Source organism: Ostrinia furnacalis, unplaced genomic scaffold, assembly GCF_004193835.3.
Source record: "Ostrinia furnacalis isolate ACB-3 unplaced genomic scaffold, ASM419383v2 OfSCF2306, whole genome shotgun sequence".
NCBI classification, from domain to species: Eukaryota; Metazoa; Arthropoda; class Insecta; order Lepidoptera; family Crambidae; genus Ostrinia; species Ostrinia furnacalis.
Genome location: NW_021132545.1, coordinates 96,250 through 109,725, shown reverse-complemented (window position 1 = coordinate 109,725; position 13,476 = coordinate 96,250). Strand labels below are relative to the sequence as shown.

General features: G+C 36.5%; 2 protein-coding genes across 2 annotated transcripts; both read left to right on the top strand.

Annotated features, from left to right (window-relative positions):
- The first annotated feature begins 571 nt into the window (after positions 1-571).
- GSTs1 (glutathione S-transferase sigma 1) lies at positions 572-5,917 on the top strand. Its single transcript, XM_028307644.1, has 4 exons — positions 572-762; positions 1,184-1,326; positions 2,034-2,534; positions 5,703-5,917. The coding sequence occupies exons 1-3, from the start codon at positions 729-731 to the stop codon at positions 2,202-2,204; spliced, it is 348 nt and encodes a 115-aa protein (XP_028163445.1). The 5' UTR covers positions 572-728; the 3' UTR covers positions 2,205-2,534; positions 5,703-5,917.
- Positions 5,918-6,561: 644 nt separating this feature from the next.
- On the top strand, positions 6,562-12,982 carry LOC114354988 (mitochondrial 2-oxoglutarate/malate carrier protein-like). Its single transcript, XM_028307617.1, has 3 exons — positions 6,562-6,788; positions 8,204-8,422; positions 12,799-12,982. Exons 1-3 carry the CDS (start codon positions 6,709-6,711, stop codon positions 12,980-12,982), a joined length of 483 nt encoding a protein of 160 aa, XP_028163418.1. The 5' UTR covers positions 6,562-6,708.
- Positions 12,983-13,476: the final 494 nt, after the last annotated feature.

The window sequence follows — 13,476 nt, the reverse complement described above, 5'->3', positions numbered from 1 at the left end:
AACCGAAAACGAAACCGAAACCGAACATTCGGTCGGACACGACACTACAAAGAAAACATTCCTTTATTTTTGAAAAGAAATGGAACTGCATTCAAAGATTTCCAAAAATTTGCTTGCCACACCCGGGAATTGAACCAACTAAAATCTGTTAAAAATTACATCCTGTATTTTTATTACATTGATCGTTAGGGTTAAGTATAAGGATGAAATCTCTCTAACAAACTTTATAAATCAAATCAAAGGAAAGCCATGAAATCTTAAATTATTATAATTATGTACAGAAAATTGTATGGTATGGTAGTGAATTTTTAAAAAATTTTTGAAAACCTTTGAATGCAGTTTTGTTTCTTTAAAAAAATAAAGGAATGTTTTCTTTCAGTAAAATTTTCTATTCTACAGTATTAAGAGTACTTTCCCTCCAGGTGGCATTACAAAATTCCACCCTGTTGTATTATAGTAACGCTCTGGCGTAAAAGTGCCAGTAGCACTGTCCACAGGATCCTGTGAATTCCTGTGGACGATGAGAAACTTCTTGCTGCACAATAATCAGTGCGTCTAAGATTTTTTTTAAAAGTCCATAATTGTTATTTCCAGCGACTCCATTCGGCCAGGCGCCAGTGCTGGAGATCGATGGCAAGAAATACGCCCAGAGTTTGGCCATCGCTCGTTACCTCGGCCGCAAGTATGGGCTGGCCGGCGCGACTCCCGAGGAGGACCTCGAAATCGACATGTACAACGATTTCGTGAACGACATCCGTGCGAGTGAGTACAAAAATACACTTGAAAATTTCGACAAGCTTACCCAATGTCAAATCCCGTCAAGCAAAGGGCCCTGGGCTTTGTATTAACACATTATTATCATCAGCCTACATTAGTTTTATGGACAAAAGCATCACCCATGCCTCTGGGCAGCTTTTGTCAGCTATCTATTGCAAAACATCTCATACTATCCTTGCCCATACTGATTGAATACTTATAAAAAAAAAAACATATACGCCTACAACCCAATAAGTAAAAATTATAGACAAATCGATATACTATGATGTCCCAAGTAACCACGTATCGCTATTTTTGCATGACTTTGACGTGACGTCATCATACCCGTACTTATGTACTGCCTGCTATAAAACTCATAAAAGCATCATAAACAAATCAATATAAAGGGTTCATCTGTGGTTTGCAGAGGCTGCCAGCGTACAGTATGAGAGCGACGAAGTGTTAAAAGAGAAGAAGCACGAGGACTTCTCTAAGAATGTGTACCCGGCTATGCTCAGCAAGCTCAACGAAATCGTCGGCCAGAACAACGGACATATCGCTGTTGGAAAGGTAGAGTACCTACAACTATAACACCTTTCTCACCGCGAGGATAGCTATTGTGTAGGGCCAAAAGGGCAAAGTTTTCTACTGACTAAAGCCCGGTCCGTGAGCACTTAGAATTTTGTCCAATGACCCCTAGCTACCCATCCTTATCGCTCGCGTGTAATTATATTGCTGTCGCGACTGTGCGACTGGACTGGCACCCACAGTGAGTGTGCGAGCGCGATAGCAACATAATTCCGCGCGAGCGATAAGGATGGGTAGCTAGGGGTCATTGGACAAAATTCTACGTGTTCACGGACCAGACTATAAATATTTTTTTAACCCGTATCAAAATTTGTTGGGGGGCCCAAACGTTAAAGGTCATAGCCCTTGCCTTTTTCATCTAAAAAAGGTCGTTAATCCGGCCCTGGCGAGCCCCTGTAGCTCGGGTCCCTGTAACCCAGAGACTCCGTATCATTGATACGACGGTAGCTACGCCACTGTCTCAATTAGTCTCAAAAGAGGGATCCCCTTGCTATTCATAAATCTCTTGTTTTATTTTTGGCATTTACTTGAATTTGGGAACCAAAATACATTTAATACGCGACTGACTGACGTCAGCGTAGCGTAGGAGCATAATCTGTGGTAGGAGGTTGACAGCTTATAAAAAAGTATTCAATTGACTAGTGATGTCAACTACCATATTAAACATCGAGTAATCATTCTTATTCCAGCTGACGTGGGCAGACTTCGTATTCGCGGGTATGTACGACTACCTCAAGATGATGCTGCGGATCCCCGACCTCGACACCAAGTACCCTAACCTCAAAAAGGTCGTCGATAACGTGTACTCGCTGCCTCAACTGAAGGCATACCTGGCTGCCGCACCCAAATGCGATTTCTAAGTCACAGGCTTAAGGATTAGAATCGTGTTCACGGTCCTAGCGTAAACTTATATGACTACAGCATAGTTCTTGGCAGTTTGGAACTCAAGGAGCAAGATTCGCTAGTGACTGAATCATTTAGTCGAAGTCGAACAGTCTAAATTATATGAGAAGCCTTCTAATAAAAGCGCTCTATTTGGTGCTAATTGCTAACGCCTTTTTTTGTTAATTTTACTCTGTAGCGCAGTTACATAGATACTCAACGTAAATGAGTTATTTGGGTACATTTCACGTATTTCTTTAAGGTACGCTCGAGAATTCTTATAAGATAAATGTTTTTCAGTATTTCATTTAAGAGCCATTTCACAAAAATATTCCGCGCGAATTTAGGTAAAAGCTGTCAACGCAACGTCAAAAGAGTAAAAAGAACGCTGAAATGGACAAAAAAATCTTGATTGAGTTATTAATTTTAAGGTAGAATGAGGTATTGAAACTTGATTAATTAATTTAAATTTTTAATAGAGTTTATTAAGTCTTTTATATTTCGATTCATAATGAAACACGAATAGGTATAATATGTAAAATNAAGCATTGAAAGCGGTAATAATAACGGATTAATTTATACGAACAAATTTGTTCTGAAATCGGGAGCGCGGACAAGTCGTGGTAATCAATTTTTGACGACTTACGATTTTTTTTAAATTACTTAATTAACTATTATTAACTATCTCTGTGGTTTAACAACAAGAACCAAAGTTATACTATTAGATAAAAATATTTGTTACTAAAATATTATGATATTCGGGTACTTTTTGGCCCCGGACACGTGATTTTCTTGGCCGGTGGAATGACCCAAATAGACAATAATTAATTTGAATTATGTGATGGATCTGAAATAAGTAGAAGTGTCGGATCAATTTTCCTCGAAACGTGCGAAATAAACGTTGTTACTACGTATAGGAAACAATTTATCGGAAATATTAAGTATAGTAAAGTAGTAACAATAGTGCGATACTTATTAAGTAGTAGTAGTAGGTACCTACTTTTGGTTAGTATATGTTACAACATTTGATGCAGGCTCTGAAAGATGTAAATACTAAGTTAGAGCCGAAAGCGTAACAATAACAAACAACTTGGTTTTGATTAGTATTTTTTAATTTCCCGAGTTTATTCGTATCTAAATAATTATAATCTAATTTGTGCTTAAATCAATACAATAGCATATCAATTAACTTGAAACTTAGACGGATTTTTTTTTATTATTAAGCTCTATTTATTTCGGCAGGATGTAGGTTACTTTAAATAAACAACAAGAACAAACAGAACCGAATTAAAAATTGAAGATCATCGCGTCTTAAGCTTCCAAGAAAACTCAAGGTTTTTCTAAAGATTGTATTTTATTCCGTAACTTCCTTAGTTGAAAGATAAACTGAAGACTTATAATTTTCTTACTTTATTTTTAAATAGAAGATAAATTTTTTTTTATCAGATGATTTTTGTGAGTACGTCATCCCTTAAAATTAAATTATTACCTAACAAAGATTTTTCGGGGCAGGTCGGTAAAAATGGATTGATGTTAGACGCTGGAAGATTAAGATTAAATATTCTCCAACATCTGTAATGGTAATTCAATTTGTACCTTGAACATAATTTTAAAAATGGTGAAACGGTTCATCGCGAAATCAAACCTTAAGGGACTAAAAATACTGAATATTTAGTGGAATAGCTACGGTCAACAGCACAACAGACTGTGGAATTTTATTGCAAAATCGCCTCTATAATAACTAGTACATAAGATGCCACCGTGTTAACCTTGATGTGCAGTGGTCTACCTCACCTAGGTACACTTCCTGCTGGCGTGGCGATTTGCCAGCGCCTTTAGAAGTCTTATCTGCCAAATCCTGATTAAAATCGCCAGTTGGCAAACCGCTTGTCGGTAGGAATGAAAACAAAAAGTAAGTAGGTACCTATGGGTAATTACTTAGTTGCCAATATCAGAAACCACTTTTTTTCATTTTTTTTCAAGCGAGGAAAATGTTTTGCGCACCGTCGCGTCACGTCCGTCAGAAACCACCAAGTACTAAGTACTCATAAAAGATTTACTTTTGTTTATCATGTTTATTGTATGTATGTCATCATCATCATCATCCATCATTAAGTATTTCAGCCATAGGACGTCCACTGCTGAACATAGGCCTCCACAAATGATTTCCACATTGGCCGGTTAGTGGCGGCCATTGTGGTTGTATGGATGTGTTGTTCCTTAATCGATTTTCTTCAGTAAGACAATGTTTTCCTAAGCCATACATTGTTTAGTATAGGTAAGTTATTTATGGTTAGCTTAATATTTCAATTTATTGAATATTCACGACAGAGACGGATATGATTTAAACACAAACATTGCTCTCGGCAAGACATTTTATTAAGAGACATGATAACTACACGCCTGGGGGCTCTGTCAACAAGTTCTTAATTATAAAAGTGGTTGAAACGCGATGGGAACCACGGGCAAGTATCGTTACTAAGTGGTTAGTATTTAATTTCATTCTTACTATTTATATTTACAAGCAATAAACGTTTGTTTGTTATCGCGTAACAAAAACAGTTCGAAGGATATCAATATACAATGCTTAGGTTTGGGTGAATTTCAACAAGTGCATATTTTTGCCTAATTTTGGTGGAAATTGTTATTTGTGTATTTTTATTCTTTAATTATAGATCAAATTTATTGGAAACTTATACTGTTTCTAAAATTATTAAGACATTAAATTTTGTCCAGTAGTTTTTTAGATTTTCCTTACACCAAAATTAAGAGAACACCAAAATTTATATTAAAGCACCAAAATTAGAAAATATGCTGTCAGTCGGTCATATCTTAGTGCCAAGCTCAAGAAATGGTTTTAAATTTACCAGCACCGACTCCAAAAATATTAATCATGGTATATTGTCCTAATAAATAAATAACGACGTACTTATTTTCTACTTTTAAGTGATTGTTGGCGTCGGTTTTAATTTTTTAGTTAAAATTATTTTTTTTCATGCTTTTTAGTTGATTAGTCCTTGTTATTGTAACTGAAGAGGGACAGTACCTATGTTTAATGTGATTAAGACTATAATTTTCCATTTTGTAATGGAAAATTATAGTCTTAATCACAATCCAAGTGTAAATAATCTTCCTAGCAAANAATAATGGTAATGAAATTCAAGAATCTATTTCATTAATGAACTACAAGAATATATGTCCGATGATTACTTTATATTTTTAAGCTTATTATATGAGCATAAATAATAGATACAGGACTTTGAAAATGAGTCAGCGGCAATTTTTTCGTAAAATGGTTGTGGGAGATGGGGCACAGTGAATTAAGCAAAAGAGTTTTAGTAAATCCGTTTCATTAATGGTCAACAACAAGGATCGACCTATCTTTCGCAGTTATTAAATAATCTCTGGGTGTTGCTTAAGATAGTAATTCATGCTTCCAAAATCTTAGAAATTCGCACGAAAATGTAAAATGGCTCTTAAGAAACTGTATTACTATATTTTATTTTTGCATGTATTACTGTCCAGCACAAACGTGTATAACGCTTTTGTGTGTATTTTATCACTTAAGGTTATTATAAACAGTGTATTACAAAGTATTTCTACAGCATTTATAATACATAAGAATATTTTCTGATGTACCCAGTGCAATGTTTGAAGTGCCTACCTATTTTAATAAAATATTATAATTACATTTCTAGCCTTTTAATTATATTATTTTAGTTATACCCCAACTGACCAATAATTAATATTATGGATCGTCTTGTCTTCGCGCAGCTTTATTACATAGCAAGATTTTTACCTGTGTATACGCTTGCCACACTGCTGACTTCTAACAATTTGAACTTGAAGTGTAATAAGTTTTGTGTGTTACACGACTTAAAATCAACGCACTCCTCTCCGCGCTTTGGTAGAAGGCCCTAAAAAATAAATATTCCTTCAAGATTTAAAAGAATTCCGTCTCCGCACCGCTCCGCCTTGGTGGAAACTGGGCCTAAGGCTGATAGGCGATCCCTTTTGCCTATGATATTTTGATACTATGAACTGAAGTGCAATGATTCTCATCGACAAAATATCGATAATTTGCCAGGACTATCATAGTTTACACAAATGACATTACCTCGTCCCCCGCAGGAAATGGCAGATTTTTTGCATAGAAATAAACGCGCGCTACACCTGTCGTTAATACCTCTATGTGTGGGTTCCTACCGACGAAGAATTTCAACGATTGAACTATTCAATTAAAGTACATAAGCCCAGCTGTACATCACTATTGCTATAATTTAAAAAAAGCAAATGTCAAATCTCACGCACTCGTCAGTTTGACACACAGTTTGAAGTTGACAGCTGTCGAAGCCAGCTGGACTTGGGCAAAAGTTTGAATCTTTTTATTTCGCGTTATTTTACAAGTTTGTGAATGCAGTTAGCTTTATTTAAAATAAACTTTACACAAAATTCAGTGCTGCACATATAAAACTAGTCAAAATGGCGCAAGCAGCAAGTGCACCGCCGAAAGAGCGGTATATTCCGAATGGATTGAAATTTGCCTTTGGTGGCCTTGCTGGGTATGTTTCTGGGATTTATTTTAAGATTACGACTTGTCCTTTATCAAGAATCAATGTCAATAACTTTCTATTAACACAGGTTTTAAATAATCGCAGAGATTAAAATCTTTTTTTACATTTTATGTTTTTAGGGATATTGTAGCTGATATCCAAGATAATGCCTCGGTCAGCACTATATCGCTAATTATTTAGTTCAAAACACACATCGTGGTCAGCATTGACCTTCAATTTATTACACAATTCCAATTTCTTGTATCGTTTAAGATTATGTAAGAGGTTATGTGGTACCACACTATCCAAAAGGATTGAAAATATTAATTAAATTCTTCTTAATGAAATTCTCATATTTTGATTGTATGTGCATGTAAATTATGATGAATAATATGAATTTTAAAAATTGCAAGTAGAAAAGTAAGTATTCAGAAGGAAGCAATAACTGACTAATGTTAGTAAAAACTTTTTATTACAAAACAGTATACAGGGTGTTCGTTAGTGGTCTAGCCAAACTTCTTGGGTGTTTAGGTTGAGTAATTACCATTCATCTATTTGACCATGTGAGCAAAATTTTCAATTATTTTTTTGTTTTTGTCTAATAATTGTTGCATTGCTATAGTTATTGCCAAAGTTTAACACAAGTATAAAAACTGACAAAGAACTCAACTTTTTTAATTTTAAAAAGTTTAAAGCTGTTCAAGGATTTTGAAGATTTTGAATAGTTTTAAAAACATTTCTAGCTTCTCTCCTTTCCAATTGATATATCACATGCAGTAATTAGATAAGATATTGAAATTCGTCATAAATTCAAACATTGGAAAAATAACACAAAAATAGACTACATAATATTTTATTCAAACATTCCCTTCCAGCCTCTCAAAAATTACCTAAAAGTTTAGGCAAGAAAGCTCAATGTGGTCTCAATTGCTTGAAAGCCAGTATAGTGCTTTTAGTATCGTAAACACAAGAGTTGGAATTGAAATCTGAATAATATACAAAGCTAACATTGAAAGTGAAAACAGATACTACCGCGATGCAGGGAACATAAAACGCCATCTCTTGATATTTTAGGGAACTTTATTTATAAATAGGGGTTGTAACTTTTATTATACCCTCACTAGTTCACTGGGGGTCTAACTTGCCAATTTAAAATCTCTTTCTACTTTTCTAACTTTATCTCTGGAAGATAAATACATTAGGGCAAATTTTTTCAATCATCTGATAACTCTTAACTAAAAAACCACTTTCGCACATTGACAGTTTCAGAATGGGAAATATTGTCAAAATGATAAGTTTAATATAATATTTTAAACTTTCTGTATTATAAGTTTATTCTTCAGTTAAAAGATTTGACGATTGAAAAATTAGCCCCAAATCAATCAGAAATACAAGTCCTTTACATTTTGCTTGTTTTGGTACAGAATGGCGGCAACCTGTGTTGTGCAGCCCCTCGACCTGATAAAGACACGGATGCAGCTCAGCGGTGGAGGCAGGTCGTCCTTCGCTGTGGCCGGAGAGATTGTAGCCAGAGAGGGCTTCTTCAACCTGTACACAGGACTCTCCGCTGGCCTGCTCAGACAAGCCACTTACACCACTACAAGACTCGGAGTGTACAATTATCTGTTCGATGCCTACAAAGAGTGAGTATGATTCAAAGACTGCTAAGCCTAAGCGCAGACCACCGATTTTTTGTCGGGCGATAGTTTAGACGGGCAGTTAATCAGTATGGGCATGTATGGAAGTGCGCACTTTACACAAATTAATTCTTCATACAAATTAGAATCGGGCCCAACTATCGGCCGATTAAAAATCGGTGGTCTGCGCCTAGGCTTAATTCTTGACAGGTTGTCGGTAATTCAGATACAAATACTGCTTAAATGGGTGTGTATGCCATCAATCACTAAGTCATATCATAGTTTGTTTCAATCGAGAAGAGCTCAAGTTGTAATCTACATTTTGTTAAAAATTAGCTTAAGGTCCGGTTTCCACCAAGCCAGAGCGGAGCGGAGAAAAGTGTCGGCAGTAAATTTTTTCTATAGAATATGACAGCGGCGCGGCGGCGGCACGAAGCGAAGAGAAGTGAATAATTAAATCTGATTGGTTATTCAAAATACTTCTCCGCTCCGCTCTGCTCCGTCTTGGTAGAAATCGGGCCTAAAGGATCATGAATGCCTCATTCTTTATGTTACCTTACATAGAACTTTGACGATCTACGTGAGTAAAACGTAGGTGTAAATAAGTTACGTGCATGCGCACGCAAATGTATGAACGATATTGTTTTTTTAATTTATTCATAAATAGCATATGGAGTTGTCCCAGAAAACAAGAAAACAACATCTGCATTGAACTTTGAAGGTGATCTAACAATAATATGACGTCTTAATATTTCTTGAACAATGTTCAAAAGACTGGTCCAAGTCCTTTACTGGTCGTCGGCCTTTTCCCGGAGATAAAAACTATCAATTTTTTTCCCTGGGTCTCAAAGTCTCTCTATAAAGTACCTACACTTGCGAGCAAAAATATGGAATCACTTACATGAAGTTGTTTCCACGCGATCTTGTGTACTAACCAATTTGTTAGTAACAAAAAAAGTAGCACCATTTTAAAGATTAAACTTTTAACTTTAAATTGATACCAAATTCATTTAAATCACACCAGTATTTAAAAAGATATCCCGGCTGATGTAAAGAAGTAAGGAAAAAGACATGTATCAACTGTTTGATACGTCGCGAGTTGCGGCCTATTTACCCCCCATAAAAGCAAGTGTTTTCGGATTTTTGCTTTCACACGTTGATCCATACACATCTCCGCTTCTTTTGACACTTTACCTGGGATTCTACACCTTCAGAAGCAGCACAAATCGTTGCACTATTGCAAGAAGGGCTCAGCCAGCGGGCTGTCGCACGTCAGCTCCACATAAGCCAGTCCTGGGTTTCGAAAGTTTTAAGACGCTTTCGGGAGACTGGTGGCTTTATCCCGAGACCAAGTTCTGAACATTGCCGGTGCACATCGCAGAGGGAAAACCGTTTTTTCATGTCAACTTCTCTACGAAATCGTCATTTGACTGGTATCGACGTCCAGCAAGAGCTCAGAAATGTTCGTAGGATAGCTGTTAGCAAGTGGACAGTTCGTCTAAGATATAAACAATAGAATTTGACTCCAAAAAGGCCTGCCACAGGCTTGAAACTGACGGCAGGTCACCGATAAGCACGCTTTCAATTTGCTCCTACACATCTCGATGGAAAGTCGAGCAAGCCACCCCCATAAGCCAATGTTTTAGCGAACCAGCACTGCACAAATCGCTCCCCAGGCCGTCTATAGACCCGACCTCTTCGACTGCTGCACTGCAAAAACAGTCTGCATTCATCGGAGAACAAAACTCGCCTCCATTACTCGCCTTCCGAGTGCGAGCTAATTGAAAGCGTGCCTGTCGGTGACCTGCCGTCAGTTTCCAGCCTGTGGCAGGCCTTTTTGGAGTCAAATTTTATTGCTCATATCTTAGACGAACTGTCCACTCGCTAACAGCTATCCTACGAACATTTTTGAGCTCTTGCTGGACTTCGATACCAGTCAAATGACGATTTCATAGAGAGGTTGACATGAAAATACGGTCATCCCTCTGCGATGTGCACCGGCGCTGTTCAGAACTTGGTTTCGGGATAAAGCCACCAGTCTCCCGAAAGCGTCTTAAAACTTTCGAAACCCAGGACTGGCTTATGTGGAGCTGACGTGCGACAGCCCGCTGGCTGAGTCCTTCTTGCAATATTGCAACGATTTGTGCTGCTTCTGAAAGTGTAGAATCCCAGGTAAAGTGTCAAAAGAAGCGGAGATGTGTATGGATCAACGTGTGAAAGCAAAAATCCGAAAACACGTGCTTTTATCAGGGGTAAATAGGCCGCAACTCGCGACGTATCAAACAGTTGATACATGTCTTTTTCCTTACTTCTTCACATCAACCGCGATATCTTTTTAAATACTGGTAAGATTTAAATGAATTTGGTATCAATTTAAAGTTAAAAGTTTGATCTTTAAAATAGTGCCACTTTTTTTGTTACTAACAAATTCGTTAGTACACAAGATTGCGTGGAAACAACTTCATGTAAGTGATTCCATACTTTTGCTCGCGAGTGTAGATCTAAATTGGTTCAGTTGTTTTACAGAGTGGTCTAGAATTTAAACGTATTAAATTAATGTAAGAAACTCAAAATAGTATTATGCAATGCTTTAAATTCGGCATTTATCTGAAATTGAATTATGTAACATTGAGTTACTATCACCTTAATTAACTCTTTGAACCTAGATTTTAAAAGTTTCGTAAATATTAATCGCAATAATATTTGGATAAAAACTAATTTTACAAAGAGATGGTTGTTATTTTGAAAACTGTTGAATTGTCATTCCGTGACTGTCTAAATATTCAGTTTTTCCCTTACTTAAACTATCTAGTAGTGAGACCAATAAAAATAATGAAAGAATTACTATCACACAAAAATATAACTTAACTGTAGGTAGTTCAAAAGTTTATCTTTTAAAAATATGTTTATGTGTGATATAAGAAATTAATCGTATAAACAAACCGCATTGATTTCACGAAACGAATTTTAGTTAATTGATAACTTTAAAAAGAAATACTTATGTTTATCGTCAAATACCGGTAGCGTACAAGACTTACGTATTTCCTTTCTGGAGTACTTCAAGGCTCTATACTCAGACCTTTGTTGTTAAACATTGTTGTCATTGACATTTTGTGATTAACATATCTTTTATCAATACACTTCTATGTACATTATACTGCACCATTACATAATAAATACGTTGCACCACTCTAATAAGGTTCCATCGACTTTCGACCTCGTCACCTTTAAGATAACGAGCGCCATTGTGTGTTAATGGGCAGTGCTACTAGATGTTAGGATATACCAATGTTAGTCGGTCATTATTAAACAGTACATATTATCTATTTTTAAAACGAATGCTTATTAAATCATACGGTATAATTATTTATAAACTGGTTTTAAGCCTCATATTTAAAAATAGTTAGGTATTCGTTTAGGAATATAGGTACGAAAAGTGTTTACCAGAAAAAACGTAGATGCATTATTTTGTGCCTGCCACGTACTTACTACTAAGTGCATTAATATCAACAGACGCATAACAGAAAGGACTTACAATTTAGCTTTCATCACGATTTCAAGCAAGAGCAATTAAAGGAAAATGCGCACTTTTCTATACAAATGTAAGGACTGTAGCGTTTCTTTCTATTAAATTTTATACCGCCTACTTTATTTTCAGTTTGGCCCTAAGTTTGACTGGAGGAAAATGCCGAAGGCATTAAGTCCGCCTTGTGTACGCTGTTCTGTGGGCATATAAGTTTAAAATAAATAAATTAGTATAGAAAACTGTGCATTTCTGAAGTAGGTACACATTCTGCGTCAGAGCCGTCCTATTGAATGTCGTGGCATCTAATTACATCTTTGATATGGTTTCATTGATAAACCTAGCTACCAGCATCAGGCACTTGTCTATTAAACACTCCCGTTACAGGATGTCTCTGGTTACCATTGTTTTAACTACTTCATTTAGACAAATTGGACGCAGGAATTGCTGGTTTCATTTTAGCGGTTTGAAACATTCTGCGTATATTGCGAAGAGTACTTAAATTAAACAAGAAATCCAATCACATTCATTGTTTATAAAATGCCATATGCTTTTCTAAATTTCTAGTTAAGCCATTATTTTTAAGGGTTTAAGTGTATTTGAAAATTAATAGATCCTATTTGGATCCACATAAAAATTCAATATCTATGGGTCTAGACAAAGTGCACATTAATACCGCAAACCAGTCGAAAAGTGGTCGAAAGGCCTTTTTTTGTTTGGAGTTTTGACGGGTTCGATTTTCGATTCGATCAAAAAGTGCAACTTGTCTAGGGGGAAGTCTGTAGTCTGTTTTTTTTTTCAAAGGAATATTAGTAAACGCAAACTACTTGAAATATTAATCAAAACATGTTTTTCCCAGGAAAAACGCTGGCGCCGCGCCAGGTTTCGGCACCAAAACTTTGTTAGGGGTGGCTGCTGGCTCCATCGGGGCGTTCGTGGGGACTCCGGCGGAGGTGGCCCTCATCCGCATGACGGCGGACGGCCGGCTGCCTGTTGAACAGAGGAGGAACTACAAGAACGTCGCCGATGCACTTATCAGGTAAGGCAATCCTTCCTACTAGGAACTTATCTGTGCTACATAGCTCGTAGAACCAGGCCTGTTCATCTCCGCGAGTTTACATCGAAAACAAAACACGCACGATGGCCCACCTACAGGATACTATTCGACAAGGCCTCACATACGAGCCAACATTGACTCACGCACGTGTTAGAATTGTGGGCATTAGTCATTTGTAAATTGGGAAATATTAATGTATTAAAGCAGATTCTTTAATTAATAAAGTTACCACAAAAAGAAGAATAATAATAAGCAAAATTTAGCATAAAATACTTTACGTTATATTCCTATCATATCGTATTATACCGTGGAAATATATAGGACTATAATAGATACTGTAGTTTAATAAATAAGCAAGTTCCAAATTAAAAATCCAATTATAAATTCAAATGGTTTATTCAGTATAAAGCCCTTTTCCAGGGCACTTATACACGTCCCAAATATAGCTTGCCCTACCACCACTTCGGGACAAAATGGGCT

Coding starts and splice junctions, on each gene's coding strand:
- GSTs1 (XM_028307644.1), top strand. CDS start 729: ATGTACAACGATTTCGTGAACGACATCCGTGCGA. Junction 763..1,183: donor CGTGAACGACATCCGTGCGA/GTGAGTACAAAA, acceptor TGTGGTTTGCAG/AGGCTGCCAGCGTACAGTAT. Junction 1,327..2,033: donor GACATATCGCTGTTGGAAAG/GTAGAGTACCTA, acceptor TTCTTATTCCAG/CTGACGTGGGCAGACTTCGT.
- LOC114354988 (XM_028307617.1), top strand. CDS start 6,709: ATGGCGCAAGCAGCAAGTGCACCGCCGAAAGAGCGGTATATTCCGAAT. Junction 6,789..8,203: donor GCCTTTGGTGGCCTTGCTGG/GTATGTTTCTGG, acceptor GTTTTGGTACAG/AATGGCGGCAACCTGTGTTG. Junction 8,423..12,798: donor CTGTTCGATGCCTACAAAGA/GTGAGTATGATT, acceptor TGTTTTTCCCAG/GAAAAACGCTGGCGCCGCGC.